This window comes from Cibotium barometz, chromosome 43 (assembly GCF_041138505.1).
Source record: "Cibotium barometz isolate CiBa-2024 chromosome 43, ASM4113850v1, whole genome shotgun sequence".
Classification (NCBI taxonomy): Eukaryota; Viridiplantae; Streptophyta; class Polypodiopsida; order Cyatheales; family Cibotiaceae; genus Cibotium; species Cibotium barometz.
In genome coordinates this window covers 6,021,482-6,046,553 of record NC_141088.1, presented here as the reverse complement: position 1 = coordinate 6,046,553, position 25,072 = coordinate 6,021,482, and the positions used below count along the sequence as shown (strand labels likewise).

The following is a 25,072-nucleotide window of genomic DNA, read 5'->3' as shown; positions in this document are numbered from 1 at the left end:
CTACTTCCCGTGCCATGGACTCAAAAGTCACATCTACCATTGCATCGGCTTTTCTTGCTTCAATGGCACTTTGCACATGGGGATCTTCATGCAAAAATTTCAGCTCTTGCTCTTGCGCCTGCAAAAGCTTTCTCATATGCTCCAATTCAGCCCTCATTGCATCAGGCTCTTCTTCTTCAATGACTGTCTTTCCTCGAGACAGTTGTCCCTTTGAATCACTATCATTTACCCTTTCAAGGGACTTGTGCCTTCCTCGTAGAGCATCACAACCACGAGAGGCACTAGATGGGCCCCTTGAATTAGGCACTTCCAAAGGGTTGCCTTGGCTGTCCATTGTGTTAAGTGTGCTAGAAGCGGGGTGTCCAATACACAGGTTCGTTTCCCCACTAAGAAGAGGGAAACTACCGTGCTCTGATACCAATGAAACCGATCCCGTCATGTGGGAACAGACTCCGTTGGACACCCACACGCGTAATAGCACAACTTAATATCACAATTTGAAATGGACAACTTAATAACAACTGAAAATTGAAATGAAATAGATGGACACTAGCACTGGGGCCGAAACGGGCCGACCCCCCCCTCAATATATGATATATGATTGGGAGTATTTAACAAATACGATGCTCCATGGGTTCAATGAACCAGATGATGTCCATGTACAAATGAATACAGTACCAAACAAAAGGCTCGAAGTAGATGTTCGAAGTAGAGCGACCACTTGAGTGGTCCAGTCTCTACGGTCCTTTGCCTTCACTGGAATCCGCGGAGAGCGCCCCACTGGTGTTCCAAGACCACGCACAAACAGGCGCTCTTGTACTAACGCCTAGCTCTCCTGATCTCGGCACCCTTGGACCGTGGTTCTCCAAAAGCTTGGACTACCCGGCACCGAACGGGTGTTAGCCATAGAGAAGATCCTTTATCAGATTTACAACAAAAGTTCTTTACTTAAATCTGAATTCACTTACTTGTAGCTCGCAGATGGAAGACCAATACCCGGAAGTATCTGTGTGCAGCTACTAGTGGTAAACACCAAGACACAGCAGCCTGTCGAGGAGGATGAGGAGTAGCTGCCCGTGGAGAAGGTGTAACCTACCTGAAGAATGGAGATGTCGCCTATGGAAGGGCGACGCAACCGCCTGCAAAGGATGAAACAATCACCTTTGGAGAGGAGAAGGTGTAGCCACTGGAAAAGTGGAGAGGAAACCAGGCTAGTGTGGAGAAAGGGCAGCCGTCTGCAAGGGAGGAGGTGGAGTAGGTGCACCTGCCAACTGGAGGTGGAGCCGCTTGGCTGCTGAGCAAGTGCAACCACCTTGTAGAAGGTACAGCCGCCTGTATGGAGAAGAGGAGCAGCCGCTGGAGATGGATACACAATGGGCTGTATGAAGAGGCAGCACAGCCTGTATGGAGATGGCAGCCAGCCGCCTGCAGAGTAGGAGAAGCAGCCGTCAGCCTATGGTGTAGCCGCCTGATGGATAGGAGACGCCTGGCTGCAACCTGCGCCGCCTGTAGTGCAGAGAGAACAGCCACCAGCTGGAGGTGAACACACAGCCGCCTGCAAGAGGCAGCGCAGCCTGCTAGTGATGGCACACACAGCCGCCTGTGGAGAAAGCAGCGCAGCCTGCTGGAGGAGGGGCATGCGCAGCCTGAGATGAGCAGAAGCGCAGCTGGCTGGAGAACAGGCGCACGATCATGTGTCTGTTGGGGTGGTCGTGGTGCTTCCTTTGTAGAGGTTGGAGAGAAGTGAACAACCACAGCTGGCCGGCTCCCCAAGATTGCATGGGGGCGGCCAGTTAATGGTGTGGTGTGGGTAGGTGGCCATGCACCCACCCCCACACACACAAATGGTTAAGTGTGGCTCCCCACCTTGGCCCATATGTGGGTGCCCACTTTTAAGTGAATGTGAACTAACAACCTTATAAAATGAAAGGTTAGAATTAAAACTATTAATCCAACAAGTGCAATACACTTACCACCTGTTCACATGCAACAAAACTCGTCAGAAGACAGAGCAAACTTCACGACTCACTGGCAGGCGTCCCCGCTCAGTAAGTGGCGTGTCAAGCAGGCAAACACAAAAATACAAGTCATGCGAAAACAGTTTCAAACATGCAGAACATGAGTGCATGTGCAAATAGTATCATGGACATATCTCCCGTTCATGGAACAAGTACAAAATATCTGTCGGGCACCAAAATGGCACGACGTAAAACATAAATCTTGTCTTCCTATGGAGTGACAGTCCCATAGGTAAAACACAATTCCAGGCACGAGCCTCCCTATGGAGTGACAGTCCCATAGGCAAGACACGGCACAAATACTGGCTCTTCCATGGCATGACAATCCCATGGATAGAACACAGTCCAGGTCATACACGGGTGGCACCAGTCTGGCTCCCATCCATACGACACCATCCTGCTAACACACGGGTGGCACCAGTCTGGCTCCCATCCATGTTAAGCAAAAATACTGGCCTCTTCACATGAGACACGGGCTTGGCCTCAAGTGAACGAGACACAAAACTGGAGATGGAACAAATGGTCGGCCAATTGGTGACACTAAACCTGTCCACAATTGTTCGTATGGCATCATTACCCTAATGGGTCCTTGGCAAATCCATTATGAAGTCCATAGCTATGCTTTCCCATGGTTATGGATGAGTGCCATGCTACTCCCTATGCTGGTCATAGAGGTATTTTTGCCTCTACGCGCATGATTGAGCGCTACTTCTTTTGGCCAGGAATACGTAAGATATTGGAACATATGTAATGTCCACCCTACTATGAGATCAGAGAAAAATTTCGTTCTTTTCTCGGAGACGGACTTGGCTCCCTCTCCGCTCGGGTCATGCAGTATAAAGAGCATTCATGTTTAGGCAAGTATTTACAAAAGCTTCGCCGAACACAAAGGTCATGGTGAGACAACACTCCAAGTGTAACTATTTGGCCCTCCTAGCTCTATTTCACATGATGAAACCCATGTCCGGGCACCAGACAGGTGAAAGAAGACATGGGGACAAAGTCCATGAGGTTGGGAACAAGGTCCATGAGGTTTGATTAAGAAAAAGCACCATTCTTGGTCAAAAAGCAAGAAAAAGCAAAAAGTCAAATAGGGTTGACTGTGAGTCAAGGGCACCATTGGAAAGAGAAGATTGAGCCGAACCAAAAAGCTAAAAGGCGCTTTCTCAAAAAGCAAGAGGCAAGGCCTTAAAGCTAGAAAAGCAAAGCACCAAAAGTTGAGTAATATTTTATTAATAAAAGTAAAAAGAGCAACAGTAAAGCATAAAAAGGAAAAACAAAAGCATGAACAAGCTTTTGGCAAAAAGCAAGGCTTTCCCAAGGTATAAAAGAAGCATGAATCCCTCCCTTCTCATCATCCGCGAAAGCTTGGAGTTTATCCTTACCTTCATTAACATCATCATGGATGAAGACGGGGGGGTGTGAAGCTCTCCATCATCTTAAAGGGTGGTCATCATCATTGAAGGTTGGAACTCGACATCCTCATCTTTATCAAACACCACCAGCTCTTGGCTGTGTGTGCATCCCGCCTTCAACCCGTCAGGACCACCAACACCTGCTTTGCTGCCCATCTGTGCAGGATCATACAGTTGTTGTTTGTCACCTGAAGAACGATTGCTTACGCCATCTGTTTTCCACCTGCTGCCAATACTGTTGCCAGTGCTACTTCTATAGCAACCAACACTACTTCTACAGTTGTTGTCGACGCCCCTTCCCTACCTGGCTGTGCCTACTAGCACCATCTGAATCACGACCCAGCCAGCCTGCAACATCTGCTGTCGCCAGCCACCTGGCCACCACCTGTTGCTGTATTGTGCGCCGCCTCTTTGTCATCTGCAACCAGCACAGTTGTATTGCTGTTTCGAAACCCCTACAACAGCACCCAGTGTTGTCTACAGCCGGCTGCTCCTGACATCGTCTACCTGCTGCTCCCTGTTTGGTTGCCATCTAGCAGAAGCTGTGCCACCAACTATTGTTGCCAGCTGCCGTGTGCTTCCAACATCACCATATTGCTGTACAGAACTGCCTGAACCTGGCTGCGCCATAAGAAGCGTTGCCTCTTGCTTGTGTGCCACCCAGCTCCCTCATATGCCACCAGACAGAACTACCAACGCCATCTGTTATTTGATAACGTCGGCCGGCTTTCTTTCGATCTTGTTGGGGAACGCTTTCTACCTCTTGATTAGGCATTGAGTTTACTATTGGTTGTCATATACTTGATCATCTACACGCCTCTCCTGTGTACCTTGTGTACGAGCTTGGAGTATTTGAACATGGAACTTGGACATAGATCTCGACTTGGACTTGATCTGGACCTAGTTTTGGACTTGGATTTTGACTTGGATTTGTTTCTGGACTTGGATATGGAATTGGACTTGGATTTGGATTTGGATATTGGATCTGGTACTAGCCCGATGAGAGATACTTGTGGGTCATCCCCGTGTGTGCTCGGCGTCAGAGATCTCATGCCTAGACATCGACATCAACTTGGATATCCTACATTGACATCTGTTTGTTTTGTATTCATTGATTGTATTGATCCTAGCCAGTGTGCTGGTGGATTGTTCCTAAATAAATTCTTGAAAGGGGGCGGGGCTTGTTCCCCGCTCAGTGTGGTGTACTGTGCAAGATCCCCATTCCCTTTTCTCTCTCCCCTCTCTCTTTATATCTTTATCTCTTGGACACGACAATGCCAGCAAGGCAGACCTCCATCAAAGATTCTTTGGGTCACAACCACCGACTACAGCAGCCCGACAAGTGCAACGGCAAGACAATCCGATGTCCTACAACAACACGTAATCCTCTAGCTCCACATACACGGGAAATCACAAGGGAGCATGCGGAATCCCCTTCAAATGGCGAGAGGCCCAAAGCTCAAAGGCCCCAACCCTCCACCCAATTGCTGCGGATCCAAGATATCCTTTGAGGACATGGCAAGCTCCCACCACCATAGTTGCATTCCATACTCGTACTCAACCTCATGATCCATATAGTACTTTGTGTTCTGCACACATACCGTACGGGCAGTCGATATGTTGAACAAAAAACACAAGCTTATATATAAATTTTGAAGTTAATGTTTGTCCTTAACTTTATTAGGGCCTCTATTCCTCATCCATGCATCCCAAATGCTTTTCCAACTACTTGCACACATTATGTGTACGCAATTGTTTTCAATATATCTTATTTTATACGTAATTGCGCACACACATTATGTGTACGCAATTGTTTTCAATATATCTTATTTTATACGTAATACTATTCAAACTAGAAAAAGAGTTCTGTACTTAACATACATTATCTTATTAGAACTTTCTCTACTCGTATAGTGTGTATCCTACCTAACATTTCTAACCACCTTGCCCACCACGGAGGGGAGTTGCTACGACTGCGTTCGTTCCATTCTAGAGGACGACGGTATCACCTGGATGACCACACATTGTCATCATGTAGCATAACATACTTTAGCTTATGTAGCTCGTTTTGTAAGCTTTTTCTTTTTCATGGTTCAATATTCTCCATTGTACTACCTTTTGGTCTCATAGACCCTCTAGGTCTTTTAAAGACGTTTATAATCTGTCGATATGACATGATTCCATCACAAAGGCTTGACATTACATAAGCCATCGGATCAGTTCTAGCCGAGGCAGGTATCGTCAGTAGCTCCACAGCATATCTCACTCTACACAAGACATCTGCTGATTGCATGTACGTACATAGCACATACACTAGTGTTAGATGTTTCTTTTTCAGTTTTCCATGTTTGTTATATCCATGGTACCATTGTACCACTTTCAGTCACATGGACCCTTGAGGTCTTTCATAGACGTTAATAATACTCTTCCCAAAACACATGTTGGGTCCAATGATGTGGGACAGCTTAATGGAAATCAAGCACATTTTCCTCCAGCAAGAAGAAGAAATTGTAGGTCTCAAAAGGGACCTTTGAAAACGTGGAAGAAATTGTAGTATCACGTAGGGCTGCATGGACATTGAAGCTGGGGAGCCTCGGGACAGAGTTTACTGAGCATGACGCCTCCATTGCAAAGAATGCAAGGGAAGATTGGGAACTATCAGCACAGGCAGCCCATTTCCTGGAGGTAAAGTAGCTCAAACATGCCAATGTAAAGCTTCAAAAGGACCTGGAACCAGGCACAAAAACCAATCAAACTGAATATGCAAGCCTCAAGCAGGATATTTAAGCAACTTCTCAATGGATAACATTATCTTCTATACACAGACACATCAGAGCACGTGAGAGGGTTACCCCCACAGGTAGTTGGATATGAGTGTGAATCAGCGTACAGTGAGGAGACTAGAACATTCAGAGGGGTATGGGCTCCAGAGGAGTCACTGTCCCTATTAGACACACCTACATAAGATCCCTACAGTGGTTATGATGGATGAGGAGGCCAGATACATGTGGTGCCACTATTCAGAGGGGTATGGGCTCCAGAGGACTCACTGTCCCTATTAGACACACCTACATAAGATCCCTACAGTGGTTAAGATGGATGAGGAGGGGTATGGGCTCCAGAAGAGTCACTGTCCCTATTAGACACACCTACATAAGATCCCTACAGTGGTTAGGATGGATGAGGTGGCCAGATACATGCGGGTGCAGGCTTGTACACATTGCAGCTTGCTATTTTCCACCCAAGATATCTGCATATGCCAAGCCCAGTGGGCAATCGCCATACATGCCTCTATATGAGGACATCATGGAATACTCCAAATTGGCTGATATTCTCTGACTAGGGAACTTTGATGCACCAATGGAGAGCCATTAGGTTCATTCACTGGATTGTAGAGACCCCGTTTTGGTCCAGGAGTTAGACCCACAGGACATTGCATTCTCTTTTCTCTCTCAGCCACCCCTTTTCTACTTATACTATATATTGACAATATTTTATATAGTTAGTTTGTGCATAAAAACTTTTAAATATGAAGCAAGTGAACTGAGAACACAGGTACCAAAACGTGAGCATGCAATTTGACCTATTCTCATTCTGAAGGCAACCCAGTGTTTCACATACCTTGCCATTTGAAAACTGTACAATCCGTCTAGAAGTGGGCAAAAAATGTGAGATCCTTGTTGCACTGGGTACATTTCCACTCTCTGCCTTATTACCATGCCCATGACTGAATTGGCGTTGTAAAGACGCATGATTCTGATTCTCATTGGCAGGTCTATCTCTTACACACAAAAGCATCCGCCCTACCAACACAAGGAATACATGCACAAAAGAAAATATGAAACTTCATTTAAAACCTCTCTCTCTCTCTCTCTCTCTCTCTCTCTCTCTCTCTCCCACACACACACACACACACGTATATATATATACATACATACATATAAGTATATAAATACGTTTAGCCACCTTTATGGCTTGTTGTGCTTCACACACACAAACTAGCCTCTGTTGTGCCCAAACCTGGCTCGTTCGACCACACCCAAGGATTATCTGACCTAGAGTCGAAACCCTAACAAGGATTCATAGACCCGACATCGTCGCACGCATTGCATGACCGCGATGGATTGTGGCTAGTGACTCACCACCCAACCGTAGGTTCAATACCTTGATCCAATCCCGAGCCTGAGGTCAAATTGCAATTTGACGCATGCATGATTGGTACTGACAACCCCAACCTAGCATCCCACACCACTAGGCCGAACTAGCCACCTTACAGCTCCATGGCCACAAGATTTTGCAAGCTTCCTTGGGAGCCCCAGGCCACCGCGTGACTACTTGACCTCTTGTGTCTCAAAAGTGACCCCAAGGTCACTTATATACTAATAACCTAGCTATTATTGGCCCTTGCTTTATTTATTAGTTTTCTCGCTTTATTTATTAGCTTTCCTGCTTTATTTATAAGCTTTTAGCGATTATTAGCCCTAGAGGATCTACCAACATCCCCTTTTTGAGTATAAAGTCCGTCTGGGCCATATAGGATTAAAATGCTGATGACACCATTTGGTCCCTTCACCAATCTTGACTAGTGTTTCACACACTGAGCAAAACCACGGTGTGAACGGGGATTTTCCACAAAAGAAAGCTGAAGCATCTATTGGCAAAGTTTGGCCTGAAAGATGGCCACACAACATGAGTAGCATGGGATTTTATTCATCAAAGTGACTTATCATATTTACAAGTTAGTGTTTTCTCGTATCATCAAAGACGGGGTAGACATATTATTATTTTGGGCATGGACAGGTGGACAAAACTCAAAACTTGGAGTACAGGCCAAGAAAAGCATAAAGTTGATATTTTTGGGCTAAAACTTCGAGTACAAGCCAAGAAAACTATAAAGTTGATATTTTCGGACAAGTTCATCTATTTTGGGCAAAAAGGGGCAAGTGCTGCAAATATAGCTAGTCGACTCTATTGAAGAAGGGATTTTTTGAGGAGGCAATCTCTTACTATAAATTTGCTGAAATTTGTTAGAAATCAGCTTTAGGTCGATTGTCGGCGATAGAAATGCTCAAAATATTTTCAGCATGTACATATCCGAAAGATAGCAACTAAAAAAATTTGCCTTCTTCTACCTCCTTATGTTGCTGAAAAGGACATCTAGAGCTTGGGCAGCAATGAAGTACTCATTTGCCTGCTGAACCAAGAGTTGGAGAAGCAAGAAACCATGCCAAAAAGCATGTGTACGGGCTGGTTATGCTGAAATTGCCTTCTTCTACCTCCTTATGAAAAATGCACTAACTTCCCGAGAGAGAGAGAGAGAGAAAGAAAGAAAGAAAGTTATGTTTACATCTTACAAAAGGCCCAATGGGCCTATGAGACAAAGTAGATTACAAGTATCCATGGAATATCATCGTCATGGAAAACTAAAACTGAAACTAGAAACCTAGTAACTGAACAAACGGGATAGTCAAGAGAAGTTGAGAAGATGCCTCCATCATGCATCGGTGATGTGTAAGGATCACATCATCTCTACTTGATGGACTAGTGATGGTCAAGGTCCAACAGGCCAAGGTCGTCTCGCAACTCGGAGCATTGTAGCTCACGGTAGAGTGACTCCTATACTCTTGGATACTGTCCTGGCCTGATGAAGTGCAGGATATGTTGGTGGAGTAGGTTCAGCATGATGGGGCTAGAAGAAGCTAGTGATCCGGAGTTGGGCTGAACTAGCTCGTGATGTATGCGCTCTAAGGAGACTCTCTTTGTGTCGTCGTGGCTCCAACAAGAACAAGCCCAAGCATCTTTGGTTTGGAAAATCCATGATACGACTAATAGGACCGAACCCCTCTCTGAAAAGGCAATACGTCCCTCTGATCTCATATTAGACTAAGCATCGGCATACATAATGCTCCTCATACTCCACCTCTCTGCTCCATAGTCTGCCAATCTTGGGTATCCTCGTTGCTCTGCCGGCCTCAATCTCTAGGGTATGGGATGAAACTCAGAGCTAGCCAATGGCAATCCTCATGGCATGAGACAAAAAAGATCTCAATGTAGCCTGGTCTCTGGATAAATCCATCCTCAGTGAGCCTAAGGAAATGATCATGATAATACTGCATCTTTACCAACAAGAGGTGAGCCGGGGTAATCCAAGTGTGCCTAATGTGTGCCTGAAGCAAATCATATCAAAGCACCTGATTACATCCACATGGGCGATGAAGATTCAAGATCTCCATCTATCAACATGTTTCTTCACTATCATACTCTGGCTCTGCAATGGCGATGACCGCAACGGTTGGCACCGCAACATCATCATCTCTCACTGCAGTGTGTATCAATGAGAGGAATGGCTACATTCGCACTTTGCATACGTTGGCTAAAATCGGCGACAAAGGCCGACCTAGGGTTTCTTTTGGCCCAAAATGTTTTTAAAAACTGCCACGTACTTACCAATGAGGTGATAGCTCAAGTGGTGAAGGTGTCTACCTAGGAACAAGCGGTCTTGGGTTCAAAACCCCCCTTGGTGCTTCCTTCGCGGCATCGCCTATGGGTGGATAAATAAGGGGCTACAGACGGCACCTACGGACGGTGAAAAATTGGTAACTAACGGGAGGATCTTGGGCCAAAGGCCAACCAGAAAGGGGGAAAGGGGGGGAACTTGCCACATACGGATCTGTATCGTACGGTATAGTACCATACCGTACACTAAAACATACCTTGCAATAAGGTACGTACGTACGGATGCAACCTTGATAGGCGTGAACACCTTATATGTGTGGATAGGATAAGAGTGCCACGTGTCAACAATTCAATGCGTCATTTCTATGGGTCAAAAGAATGTACTTGGTGAAGGTTCAACATATTATCGAATAGCCTAGCAAAGAAATTGTCAGAATATGCAACGGAGATGAAGAAAAAATCTGAAAACTCAAGAGCAAGTGCCCTGCAGAAAAAACACAGCAATAGAGAAGGAGAGAGAGAGGTGTGTAACTCTATTATATACACAAGAGAAAACTCGGAATACCCAATACAACATGTGTGGGGGCAAGGGGCCATTTTATATGGCCCCTATGAGCCAGTCGGCCAGCCCAAAAACAGCCGATAGGAGCAAAAAGCTCACAACCTGCTCGTATCTCCAGTCGGCAAGCATAGAGGGAGACATGGAGCAGCAGGGGCAATCGGCCAGCATACAGAACACTTAGACTAGCAGTCGGCCAGTGTCAGGATCAGCCAAGAGCCACAGAACAACCTCCCACACCTAGTAAAAATAGGAAAAAAATATGGAGAGTGGGGAAAAATGAGAAAACACCTGAATCGGGCGGGCACACCCACAACAAACGCCCTTGTGTAAATATACAGACGAGATGACTGCTAACACCCCCTCTCAGCTCCTGGATGTGGAACCAGCCCCAGTGAGTTGGAGTGCCGCCGGACCATAGCCTGAGATAGAGACTTCGTGAAGAGGTCCACCGCACTGTCCTCCGTCGAACAAAACTCTAGCAAGATGTCATCAGCAACAATCTTTTCACGAACAAAGTGCCTCTCGATGATCGTGGGTTCCACCAGTGGAAACCCAATCCTACCAAGTAACCTCTACAACCTCACCACCTCGCAAGCAACACCACAAGGAGCCCGGTACTCTGCCTCTATTGACGACAAAGCAAAAGATGGCTGCCTCTTACTGCTCCATGAAACCACTCCTGAGCCAAGGGAAAAACTATAGCCTAATGTCAAGGTCCTCGTGTCTAGCTCTCCTCCCCAATCTGAGTCACTCCATCCTTGGAGCCTCACTCCATCCATCAATCCCCCTCCTGTGTAAAAGAGTCCAAGATCCTTCGCATGCTGCAGAAACCACAAGATACGCAACCTGCCTCCCAAAGAGTCCTCTTCAAACATGAGCTCAACAGCCTCATCATGAAGCTCCCGTCCAATCTGGTATCCAGCAACCAGATCAATGAACCATTCTGCTTCCCAGTCAAGGAGGCATCATGCTCACAAGGATCAACACCTATTACGGTGGGATGCCAAGTCCTGGAAACCTGCGGAAGACCACTCAAGGCCTTCGGAAACCTGTAACCAACCCCCTCTAAATCCGGAACCACAAAGCTTGGAGAATGTGTAAAATCCACCTCCTTCTGCAAATAATCAATTGTCCCTTGCCTGGCTTTCCAATAGGTCCCCATGGAAAGAGCTTCCTCAACTACAGGATATTCTCTGTCCCGAATGCCACGAGACATCAGAGCATAGGTTACCTGTAAAGTTTCCTCTGACTGACGAACACAAAAACTACAAAACTACCAACATCCGTACTGGAAAGTTCCTGCCAAACTGCTTCCATCATCTGGTAAGCTATCCACCATCTGGTCCAAAGCCTGCACCCGCTGCGTTACGCCTTCCCAAACTACCTGGCATGTTGCCTTTTCCTGGAGAGCAACAAACTGCTCATCAAACTCCACCCGTACGCCAGTCTTGCAAACCTGATGCACTAACAACAGATGAAAACCAAGTGATGGAACATACAACACCTGGGAGGAATGCTTTCCCCCTCTGCCATCGGGAACTATCTCCAACCTGCCCTCACTGTGAACTGGGATAGTGGATGTATCCCCAGTAAGAATGTGACCAGAATACCTGTAGAGATCCTCTAAATCTGAACGGGAAGTCATGTGCCTGGAAGCACCACTGTCTAGGATCCACTCCCGAGTATCCGTACAGAGAGTCCTCCAACCTCCTCCCTGCACGAAGAAAATGAAACATCGGTGTCCATCACCTCCAGGTGCACAAAAGCTGGAGTCTTCACGGTTGCTGCTGAGGATTCTGCACCCTTCTCGATGCTCCGCTTGGGACACTACCTCCAATAGTGACCCTTCTTGCCACAATCATTACAGGTCCTCTCTACCTTTAGTTTCTCGCAGTCTGCGTCGGACATCTTCTTAGAAGACTTCTCCGATGAAGCCTTCCCTTTGCCCATGTTGTTACTGCCTTTCGATCGTTGGCCAATTAAGGCCTCCGAACCTCCGCCCTGTGGAGGGTTCGTGAATCTTTCCTCCTGGTCCAAGACCATGGGCACAAGCTCCTCCCATGTGATGGTGCTGAGCCTGCCACCACTGGTAATCAAAGAAGAGTAAAACGTTGAGTCCTGAGAGGGCAAATGCGACAGCAACGTGATAGCCATATCCTCCGATGATATCTCTTTCCCAACCTGGAGAACTTCCTGTTGAAGAGCCTGCAACTTGTTGATGTGCTCCCGCATCATCAACGACTTTGCAAGATTCATCACCCGCATCTGTGGGACTGCCTATAAGATTCTTTTTTTTTTTTCGGAAAAACGATCCTTCTATTAGTTAATGAGAAAACGCCAAGATCCTCTTCATGGGTGATACCCTGTTATAGAGAGAAGCCAAATGCTGCCATATACCTCTAGCTAGCATCATATGCTTGATATGATTGATTACTTGCGGTGTGCACTTGAGGAAAATTAAAGAACGGACCCTGGCATTGACACGATCCCATAACTGTGCCTGTGCCTCGTGTTCCTTCCGAATCAAGGGTTAACTCCCCTTCCTCAAAAAAGAACTTAAACCTACAAGTGGCTGTCCAGCAAATCAGCCCGCCTTTCTCTTGCTTCTCCTCTTCCCGAACAGTCGAAAACAGTCCACCAATCAGCAACAAAACAGCCCCCCCTTGCTCACACAGTTCCCAAGATCTATCAAGAGCCTAGAGCTCTGATACCATGTCAGAATATGCAACGGAGATGAAGACAAAATCTGAAAACTCAAGAGCAAGTGCACTGCAGAAAAACACAACAATAGGGAAGGAGAGAGAGAGAGAGGTGTGTAACTCTACTATATACACACGAGAAAACCTGGAATACCCAATACAACATGTGTGGGAGCAAGGGGTCATTTTGTATGGCCCCTATGAGCCAGTCGGCCAGCCCAAAAAGCAGTCGACATGAGAAAAAAGCTCACGACCTCCTCATATCTCCAGTCGGCCAGCAAAACTCAATTGGCCAGCACACAGATGGAAACGTGGAGTAGCAGGGGCAGTCAGCTAGCATACAGAACACTCATACCAACAATCGGCCAGTGTCTGGATCAGCCAGGAGCCGCAGAACAGCCTCCCACACCTAGTAAAAATAGGGGAAAGATATGGAGGGGGGGGAAAATGAGAACACCTAAATCGGGTGGGCACACCCACAACAAAGGCCCTAGTGTAAATATACAAACAAGGGATTACTACTAACAGAAGTTTGGAATCACAGCAATGCAACTAGCCTCGATCCAAGTCAAGATGCCACGCTGGGGAAAGGGGGATCGATTGAGATAGCAGATTGCACATTGCCCATGGTTTTCATCATATTGTAGAGAGAGGGAGGGAGAGAGATGTAGCGTGAGAGCTAGATTGTATGAATGATGATTTTATTGATGGCGTTTTGTAATTGCAAAAAAGAAAGTTTTTCTAAATCAAGCTACGAGCATTAAATTGAAGCCTCTACAATATCATTGGAGATCCAAAAGAAGTAGAATGGCACTCACGACTCCAACTTCCCTACCCCGCAGACAAGATTCGGCTTCTTTCGAGATGAGGGATGGAACGTGGAATGTAGTCAAGGACACTGACAAGGACCCTCCAATGGAAAAATCTCTCTCAACAAGAAAGATAATGATTGGGCCTTCTGATTTATACTAGGCGTGTGGGTCAAAGGTTATCTGCCTAGGAAGTGGGGGCTATTTTAGAGCTAGTTGTTGTTGGGGTAAAGGCGTTATGCCCACCCTTATAGTGTGTACAAGCCCATAAGTTATAGTACATAGTACACTTAGTACTTTTAATGTACTAAGTGCACTATGTGTACTAGTGCAATATACATGTGTGATAGGGGAGTCACACACTCATGCTTTTCATGAGTTGACTTATCCCCACATCTCTCTCTCTCTCTCTCCCTTGCTTCTCTGTGTATGTCTCCCATGAATGAACTCTAAACCCTAATTCAGGTTCCTTCTCCCCATCAACTGGTATCAGAGCTAGAGGGAGGTTTGTCTGGTTCATTCGGAGCCTGTAGGTGTTGACAAGGGGGGTTTTCTTTCCTTGCTTCCTTGCATGGCAGCCCTTCATAGCTCGGCTCTGCAGTCTATAGAATGCGTGCAGAAGTTGAATGTGAAGTGTGAGGCTGAGATAGTGAGGGTCACACTGGTCGCCTGCTGAAACTCCCCTTGGAGCGAGCTACGTGTAGCATTACACAAGGCAGCATAGCGAGCGAAGGCAGCAGCCGTAGGCTGGGCGTCAACATCAGCCAGGCGAAGCGTGAGCAAAAGCGTCGACTTCAGGCGTGTAGAAGGCGCCAGCGCTAAGTGAAGCGAAGGACGAGCTTTAACACAAGGCGTCGAGCGTGGAGCACTGGCGGGACCAAAGACTAGCGCTGCTGGCGGAGATAGCGCTGGGCGTACATACGCTAGGCGAAAACAGCAGCGTGGAGCACTGGCGGGCGTCCATCGAACACTCGGCGCTGACGAATATGTCAGGCGGGCGGCGCTAGGTGACGAAGGCTCCCCTGCAAATTTATCCTGGTCGAATCGTTCGCTGAGCCTCTTGATGGAGTAGGCGAGGTAGATGGTGCCGAAGGACTTGACATCTGTGATTACACCATTGTGAGCGCAGACGAGGCGGCCCAGCGTGGACATCACATTCACCACGCTCTTCCTATCCACTGAGGGCTTCAGCAGCAGCACGCAGTCAAGAGCTTGTGACTCCACGACTCCTGCAGCACGCTTGAAGAGGCCCCTCCCCACCTGCACAGTTTCCTGCAACAAAATTCAGAAATTTGAAAGGTATTCTGCTTCAATTTTTTTTTGGGATTTGCAATTGAGCAAATACAGTAATCAATTGAGCAGGTACAGGTGCCCAATTGCTCAATTTTTGAGCAAAATTGGCAAAATTGGGTGAAATTGGTCAAATCAGGATCAATTTGCAGGAAATTGGTCAAATCAGGATCAATTTGCAGGAAATTGGATGTCGAAATTTGGGGCTTTTGATGTAATTGTGCAATTAAGCACTCATACATGCTGTATGATGTGAAAAATCGCACATTTGGGCAAAATTGCAGCAAATTGCAGTGCAAATCAAGGGGCTTTTGTGCCGATTTGGTTGATTTGCATGCAGGCAATCGCATTTGATGCTGTGAATAATGTGCTGATGCCTTACAAGCACTCAATGTGCCTGTAAATCAAGGGGCTTTCATGTCTTTGATGTATATGTGGCCAGGGGGAAGCATCGTGAACACTCTGGATGCCTTCATGTGCGCCAATGTACCATGCATGATCAGAAATTGATCTCAAATCAAGGGGCTTTTCAAGTTTTCATGCTCGTTGAGCTTGGCAAAGCAGCAGGCAAGACATTTATGCCTTGAATCTTCAGAAATCAGCTTGCAGTCAAGGGGCTTTTGCCCAATTTGCAGTGTACAGGACTGTAAAAGTCTGATTTTCACTCATTTGGACAGCCAGGAAAGCATTTATTGCTATTGTACCTGCTGGTACAGATTTGGCACAGCTTTGTGCAGTTTTGGCATGGCTGTACACTGTTTTGAGTGATCAATTCAGCTGCTGAAATTGCCGGTACAGGTTTGGTACATCATTGGTGAGCGCTTAGTACTGCTGTACAGTACTTTGGAAGGGCAAAAGAGCACATTTAAGGTGCTGTCCAAAATCTGCAGCAACCAGATTTTGGTGTTTTCATCACAAAAAGTGGGAGAAAAGTTGCATTCTTGCTTCCGCAGTGGGAGATAAAGCTTGGGAGAACATTTGTGAGCACTTTGTGTGCTTTGGGTGCAGTGTTTGCACATTTGCAGGGAGTCAGGCATTACAGGTTGCATTTTGCTATGGCAACCACAGGTGAGAGCTCTTCATTGCTTCACATCAAGAAGCTTGAAGGCTCGCATAACTATGATATTTGGCAAACCCAGTGCTACAATGTGTTGCTTCAGAAAAAGCAGCACAAGCCTATCAAAGAAAGGGGTGTGATGCCCGCTTCTCTTACAGCTGAAGAGTGGGAAGATATGGATGAGCTGGCAAGATCTACTATCATGTTGTCTGTGTCAGACTCATTACTTTTCAGCATTCGTGAAGAGAAGACAGCTTGGGGAATGTGGCAGAGATTGCAGGACTTGTATGCCCAACAAAGTGCCTCAAGCAAAGTGTATTGGTTGAAGAAACTCATAGGCCTTCAGATGAAGGAAGGGGCTTCTATGACAGCCCATCTCAATGAGTTTAATGGTATTGTCAGCCAGGTTATAAATCAAAAGTTGGCAATGGACGATGAGTTCAAAGCCACTTTTTTGTTATGCACTTTGCCAGAGAGTTGGGACACATTCAAGACAGCCACTAGCAATTCGCATGCTATGCTGTCATATGCAGATGTTGAGGGTGCTCTTCTTCAAGAAGAGATGAACAGGAAGAACAACTCTGTTGGAAAGTCCAATGCAATGAATGCACGTGGGAGATCCCAGCAAAGGGGGAAAAGCCAAGAAAGGGGAAGGAGCAAGTCTCGCTCCAAAAAGGATTTGGAATGCCATTATTGTGGCAAGAAGGGACACATCAAAAAGCAATGCTACAAATGGAAAAATGATCAAAAAGAAAAGGGAAAAGGCAAAGACAAAGAGAAAGATGAAGCCAAAGATGTAAAGCCAAAGGGCAAAAGTGGAGTTAAGATTGAAGAAATCAATGTGTCACATGCAGGTGGCAGTGAGGATGAGGTCCTCTTTACGTCTTCACTTGATGCCCATTCACTTCTTACAGGTGGTCATGGTATGCACTCATGGATCATTGATTCAGGTGCCTCCTTTCATGTCACAGGTTGCAGAGACTTGTTTGTCAGGTACACTGCTGGCAATGAAGGAGTGGTTTATTTGGGTGATAACCATGCATGCAAAATTCTTGGCAGAGGTGATGTGAGGCTTGTATTTTCAGATGGCTCACAGCTTATGCTCCATGATGTCAGGCATGTGCCTGAGATCAAGAAGAATCTGCTTTCTACTGGACAGCTTGATGATGCTGATTATGTTACCACATTTGGTAGTGGAAAGTGGAAGATTAGTAAGGGCTCACTGGTTGTTGCCAGAGGCTCTAAGGTGGACACTCTTTATTTTATGCATGCAGGTGTTTGTCACCATGCTAATGTAAATGCAACCGAGCTGCCGGAAATCTCTATGTGGCATAGCCGGTTGGGACACATGAGTGTCAAGGGAATGGAGCAATTGTCTCGTTTGGGTTACTTGCCTTCTCTCAAGTTTTCAAGTTTTCAGTTTTGTGAGCATTGTATATATGGTAGGCAACTACAGTGCCCCCACAAGAAAGCTCTTGGACAGAAAGATGCTCAGTTAGAGCTTGTGCATACAGATGTATGTGAGATGCCTCAGCTTTCTTTGGGAGGGGCAAAATATTTTGTGTCTTTTATAGATGATGCCACACGCAAGGTGTGGGTCTATCCTCTTCGCTTGAAGAGTGATACATTCTCAGTGTTTGAGAAGTTTGTTGCTCTTGTTGAGAATCAAACTGGCAAAACACTGAAGGCTTTGCGTTCCGACAATGGTGGAGAGTACATGTCCAAACAGTTTCAGGACTTTTGTGATGCTAAAGGCATCAAGAGGGAGCTCTCTACTCCTTATGATCCTCCACAAAACGGGACAGCAGAGAGGATGAACAGGACCATTCAGGAGAAGGTCCGTTCTATGTTGTCACATGCTGCATTACCTCATGGTTTTTGGGCTGAAGCTGTTATGACAGCCGTTCACCTTATAAACAGGTCACCTAACACGAGGCTTGGTGGGAAAGTGCCAGAAGAAGTATGGACAGGGAAGCCTCCGTCATACAAGCACTTGAGAGTGTTTGGTTGCGTTGCGTACGTGCACATACGCAGGGAAATGCGCACCAAACTTGATCCTAAGTCTCATAAATGCATATTCCTAGGATATGGTGACAGAGGTGAAATGGGGTATAGACTTTGGGATCCCATGAATAGAAAGATCATACGCAGCAATGATGTCATTTTTGATGAAACATGCATGTATAAGGAGCCTGCAAGGCAACAGGAGCCTGGCAGAGTCATCTTTGATGATGATGGACATCATGGACAACAACAAAGGGCTGTAAATCAGCCATTACAGCAGGAAAACCAGCCCTTAAATGGTGCTGAAAATGGTCCAAATGGACAGCCAGACATGGCAGAAGATATCCCTATGGATATACCACAGTTGGAGGAGATACCGGGCATGATAATTCAGCCTTATAACATGGAACAGGAGCCACCAATGGGTGATATGCAGGCTGGACAGCAACCTGCAAATGATGGTCATTGGGTACGGAGGTCCACTAGACCCTCCAGAGCCCCTGACAGGTTTGTTCCAGGGGTTGACTACTTGATGCTCACTGACTGTGGGGAGCCCTCATGTTACAAAGAGGCTTTACAGAGGGCAGACAAGGCTCTATGGGAGCGTGCCATGAAGTCAGAGATGGATTCTCTGCATAAAAATGGAACATGGAAATTGGTGCCTTTGCCTGCAGGCAAGAAGGTTTTGCCATGCAAGTGGGTATACAGGCTCAAAGTTGCACCAAATGCAAAGCCAAGATACAAAGCCAGGTTAGTGGCTAAGGGCTTCAAGCAGGAATATGGTGTGGACTTTGATGAGATCTTCTCTCCAGTGGTCAAAATGACCACACTTAGAGCTGTGTTGGCTTTGGTTGCACATGATGATCTGGACTTGATTCAGATGGATGTGAAGACTGCTTTTCTTCACGGTGATCTCCATGAGGAGATATATATGCAGCAGCCAGAGGGTTATGCAGTGAGTGGAAATGAGAAGCTTGTATGCAAGCTAAAAAAGAGTCTTTATGGGCTCAAACAGGCACCAAGAGAATGGTATCATAAATTTGATACATTCATGAAGTCACAGAAATTCAGGAGAAGTGACATAGATCACTGCTTGTACACCAAGAAAGCTTTGGATGGCAGTCTCTTGATTCTCATTTTGTATGTTGATGATATGTTGATTGCCGGAAAATCTCGTAAAGAGATGGATGCCTTGAAGCAGAGGCTGCATCAAACCTTTGATATGAAGGATTTGGGTGATGCAAATCACATCTTGGGTATGCGGATACTTCGGGACAGAAATCAGCATGTGTTGTATTTGTCTCAGAAGGAATATATTGGCAAAGTTTTGCAGAGGTTCAATATGGACGGGGGGAAAAAGGCTAGTACTCCTTTGCCTCCATATGTGAAACTCAGTGCTATGGACAGCCCACAGTCAGATAGTGACAGGGCTGATATGGCCAAGATTCCGTATGCTTCAGCTTGTGGCAGTCTCATGTATGCCATGGTTGCTACTAGGCCGGACATTGCATTTGCAGTGGGAGTGGTTTCTAGATACATGGCCAACCCTGGCAAGAAGCATTGGGAAGCAGTGAAAGGTGTCATGAGATACCTGAAGGGCACACAGGATTTGTGCATTTGCTTTGGCAAACAGGATGCATTAGTGCATGGTTACACGGATTCGGATTATGCCGGTCATCCAGATAACCGGAAGTCTACTACCGGTTATGTATTTACATTCACAGGAGGTGCTGTGTCATGGATATCCAGGATGCAGAAGTGCACAGCCTTATCTACTACAGAGGCCGAGTATATTGTAGCCACAGAGGCTTGCAAGGAGGCATTATGGCTATCTCGGTTAGTGGTTGATCTGGGTTATACAGGGGATATACCATTGTTGCATTGTGACAGTCAGAGTGCCATTCAGTTGGCAAAGAACCCTGTTTTTCATGCAAAGACGAAGCATGTGGATGTGAAGTATCACTTCATCAGAGAGGTGATAGAGAACAAGCAAATTCAGCTTGTTAAGATTCACACGGATGACAACCCGGCTGATCTGTTGACAAAGAGTTTGCCTCCGAAGCGTTTTGCTCATTGCAGACACTTGATGGGCATTGGATGAGGCCATTTTCAGCCTTGATATGGCCTTGTATATTATCATGTACATGCTGATTTTTTTCTTTTCCTTTACTTAAGGGCACTTTGCCTTTAAGTGGGAGGTTGTTGGGGTAAAGGCGTTATGCCCACCCTTATAGTGTGTACAAGCCCATAAGTTATAGTACATAGTACACTTAGTACTTTTAATGTACTAAGTGCACTGTGTGTACTAGTGCAATATACATGTGTGATAGGGGAGTCACACACTCATGCTTTTCATGAGTTGACTTATCCCCACATCTCTCTCTCTCTCTCTCCCTTGCTTCTCTGTGTATGTCTCCCATGAATGAACTCTAAACCCTAATTCAGGTTCCTTCTCCCCATCAGTTGTTCTGAATGCCTCATATAAAGGTCTAGTCAAAAGATAAGGCCTTGGTGCCTATAAGATCTCTCTATCCTGGCACCCTAATTCTCGACATGGTATCACAGATAGGGTGAACCACCCTCCTACAACCCACCACATCTACGTTTTTTCTCAAGCCATCATGCGTTTGTTTTGCTACCTCCCATCTATGTTTTTTATTAGCCTACAATTGTGGTTTGTTATTCATAGGGTAGCAACGATGCATTTTTGTTGACATGCAATAATTGCCGTACTTGCGCCAAACTCACCATCTGCTTGCACCACTCCCATTGGCAGCACCACTAGTGCTAGAGCACAACCACGCTCTACCAGTACCATACCAGAGGCAGCACTAATGCCTGAAGCTCCACTGCCACCAACTCGCAACCCCACATCGTCGCCAAACAACAGTGGCTCTAGTGCCAAGAGCTCCCCCAGCGCCGACGGCACCCCCCGTCCCCGCCAAACGCCGACGACATGAGCGCTTGTCATAGCATGCTAAGCTACCCGGTTCCGCCACTATATCAACTACGCCGCCACCGTCATCGCCTGCACCTCCTGGCCACGTCCTCGGTGCTCTTGCAATTTCGCCTCTAGGTTCCGCCCTTGCTTGCTCCACCAGACGCTTCCGCCTCCTGATGCCTACAACCAACAGCCACATCCCGTTGCGTTAAAGCACGCTAGCATCAGACGGCTCCACCTTCGGCTTTAGCATCCCCATCAACAGCTGCTTCTCTGTCTGAAATTCCGAGATATTGAGAATATTCAGAAACATGGAGAGCAGCAAGGGAGTTTCGGGATTGAAAAGTTCAATGACATCTTGTCAACCTCGCAGACAAAGCTTTGCCTGTACCACACCAACGAAGGAGCTAAGAAGGTTCGAATCTTGCAAGACTACAATGACAAGGCCATAGCTCTCATCGGGCTTGCATTGTCCGACCGTCTTGTTCACCATGTGGACTTCAACAAGAGTGTCAATAAGGTATGGGACAACTTGGAAAATTTGTTTGGGAACAAGATAAACAACTCTTAAGGTTTTTTTGAAGCAAAAACTATTTGGTATAAAATGAGTAAAGAAGAGACCTTGTGAAAGCACTTGAGCAAGCTTGGCTCCATTATGCAACCACTCTCAAGGAATGTTGAAGAAGATGATAAGAAGGTTGTTCTTCTATCTAGCATAGAAGAGATCCCCAATTTTTCAAAAATTTTGCCATTTTTGAGAGTGACCAAAGAGACACCCTTTGATGACATGCTTTCAATGAAAATTGCCAAATACTGCTTTAAGTACTCTTACCCATTTCACATCTATTGATGGGCAACTTTCAAATTTAATGAGATACTTAAGGATAGAGAGTGTAAGAGGGAGAGAGATGCGATAGCCAACAAAAGAGACAAAGATTGGACAAAGCAAGTGATGCTCCTATTGTAATAGAACCACCCAAGTATATGCACTTAAAAGAACCAAGGCCTTATCTTTTGACCTAGACCTTAATAAGAGGCATTCACACCTAAGAGGGTGTTCACACCAATTAGCTCTGAAATACCCAACAAACCCCCCTTCGGAGTGATGGAGGTGACGCCTAACAAACCTTCAATAGTCTCAATACTCCAACATTGGCAAGAAATCAAGACATGGTCCCGCAACTGGCTGAGAGACCCATGAACATGGCTCAGAGGCTAACTAGCATGGCTCAGAGGCAAATAAGCATGGCTCGAAGGCTAATAAGCATGGCTCGTGCAAAAGACTCAAAGGTCATGTCCTGCCACCACGAGAGACAAAAGACAGCCTACATCAGTCTATCAAGACAAACCCTCCTCACTCAAGGTAGGGTAAAAGGGAATGATGGAGCATTACAAAAAGGAACCATGCCCAAAATATCCAGATCTTGGGGGACTTCCCAAGCAGAAAACCCATGACTACAAAATATTCAGATTTTGGGGGACTTCCTGGGCAGAGAACCCATGACTCAAACACGGGACTAGAAAGCCCAATCATAATCTTCCTCGTTAAGAGAAAGATTTCTCATGACAGCGAGGTGGCTTTGGTAGATGGTTCAGCTTCATCTTCACGCTCTTGCACCAGACTTGTATGCTCTTTTTCTTGTTCCTTTGCCATCTTCTTGAAGCATTTTTCTTCTATGTGACCAAGCTTCTTGCAATAAGTAACTAGCGTACTTAGAAGCAATTCCTCCTCCACCATCAACATGTGCACGCACAGGTAGGAGAACTGAAGAAAATTCAGTTGTGCCCTGTGCACGGTACAGACAAACACACTGCGCACAACTGCATTGAGTTGTGTGCCCTTCCAGAACTGCTCCAGGCTGAGCACTGATATTTCAGTCTTTGCAGGACGAAGCTTCAAAGTGGATTCACAGCTTGAGTGGGGATCTCACGGCATCCTATGCTTGGTTCAACTCAGCTCCCATATACAATCTTAAGCCTATCACAGGAAGCTCCATCATGTGTTGCAAATTGCCAGGGAGACATGACAGAGGAACAGCATAGTGCTTGAGAGCTGCTCCTTGTAATTGATCATGAAAATAAATTCTTCTTAGCGAAAAATGCAACTGATCTTTGATATGACCTTGCAAACATGTCACATTTCGGCTGCACAATCTAGTTACAATTCTGCCATGTAGAATTATTGGCAGGCAAGCTAGCAGAGTGTTATTTTCAACTTGCTCTATGGCTGTGCAACCCCCACTATAATTTCTATTTTGTTTGCATTGTCCAATTTGACAAACAAACAGCAGGTACATTACCAAAGCATCCCTCCACAAACTAAGCTTTTAGTGCACTGCAATATTAGAGAGCACTGTACAATCCACAAAAATCTACTATTGCACAGCAAAAAGTATTCAAACACCATAAAGTCAATTACTAAGTTAGGAGCATCACATTGCTATTTGAAAACTCTAAAAGGCCATCCAGCTGTAGACTGGCCAAGAGCACACCATATATGTTCTTTCTCTGCCTTCTCCAGGATGGCTTGTGTTCACTCCAAAAAAGAAAATGGGTCAACTTACCAACAATGTCAGTGCTAGAAACTCCTTCGGTTCGCTTTATTTGTTTGTAACGACCAGCCTTCTTTGCAAGCTCATAAGCATCACTACCATCTGGAAGTAAACATGGGTCATCTCCATGAATAATGTAATCTATCTTGTACTCCGTGAATAGCTTTCTCATAAAGCCCTCATTGATTGCATAAGGTGCATCTGGTATAACCTCATCGACCCACTTCACGCCACTCACCATCACCATCCTGAGAAACACATATGAACCCAGATGATAGTCTGACGTGAGATCCGTGAAAGGGAACGCTGATTGCCGACACGTTCAAACAAAACGAGCAAAAATTGCAAACCAGATCAGATAGTTTCAGTACTTGAAGCGTAGCAGGAGGATTAAAGGCCAAAGACGTACCTTTCGTCTAGTGACATGACAGGGGGTCCTTTATTAGCGATAATCTCCTCGTCGCTGACGACCCCAACCACAAGCTCGTCCCCGAGAGCACGCGCCTGCCTGAGGGCGTTGGCGTGGCCGTAGTGCATCATGTCGAAGCAGCCGTCCATGTACACCCTCACCTTCTTCTTCTTCTCGTTCTCCTTCTTCCTAGAGAAGAGGCCCATCGCAGGCAGGAGGGTGGGCAGCGGCAGCGCGTCCACGCCCAGGAGCCGGGACGAAAGGCCTAGGACAGCCGCGGTAAGCAGAAAGCCGCCCACGATCCTGTGCGCCACAAACGATCCCGCACAAGACCTGTTGTCGTCCCCGAACGCTCCCATCGCGGGACGGTCACTGCCTACAGAAGAGGAAAAGCAGGCCTTCGAATCGAAATGGAACACTTAAAAAAGCGTATAATTATTTGGCATCACCACCACGCATCCACCCAGCCACCCATGTGGGGAGGGGCGAAAATGAAGGGATGTGCACATTGCAATAAAAGCAAAGAGACAACGACATGAACCATGCACCACTCTCTCTAGAAGAAGAATAAAATCATTATTCGCCCTTCCTTGCTCCACAAGGTCATTGAAATTTACATGTCATCGCTTTTCAAGATGTCAGTAGTAGGTAGATTTGAACCTACCTAGTAAGATGTAGACGAAGGATTGAATCATCTAGCTATACAGAAGGATCGCCTGATTGGCTAAAACACGACGACCCGCTCAAGGAGCCAAACCCCATGTTCATGCTCGCTCTCACCCCTTTTAGCTTTGACTCTACCTAGTAAGATGCACTGCTCTTCTTTTTAACATTAAATTGCTTGATCTTTTTAACACTCG

At 46.1% G+C, this 25,072-nt stretch overlaps 1 protein-coding gene across 2 annotated transcripts in view; it reads right to left on the bottom strand.

The window, feature by feature from the left end:
- Positions 1-24,763, bottom strand: part of PECT1 (phosphorylethanolamine cytidylyltransferase 1) — a 106,911-nt gene extending 82,148 nt beyond the window's left edge. The window contains exons 1-3 of one of the 2 annotated variants that reach the window (XM_086781404.1): positions 24,213-24,763; positions 23,816-24,051; positions 7,055-7,236 (exon numbers count right to left, since the gene is read on the bottom strand). In XM_086781404.1, coding sequence (XP_086637530.1) covers positions 7,055-7,236; positions 23,816-24,051; positions 24,213-24,571 — 777 coding nt within the window. In that variant the 5' untranslated portion in view covers positions 24,572-24,763. The remainder of the gene's footprint in view (positions 1-7,054; positions 7,237-23,815; positions 24,052-24,212) is intronic. The other variant, XM_086781405.1, reaches the window with a different exon arrangement.
- Between the last annotated feature and the right edge of the window lie 309 nt (positions 24,764-25,072).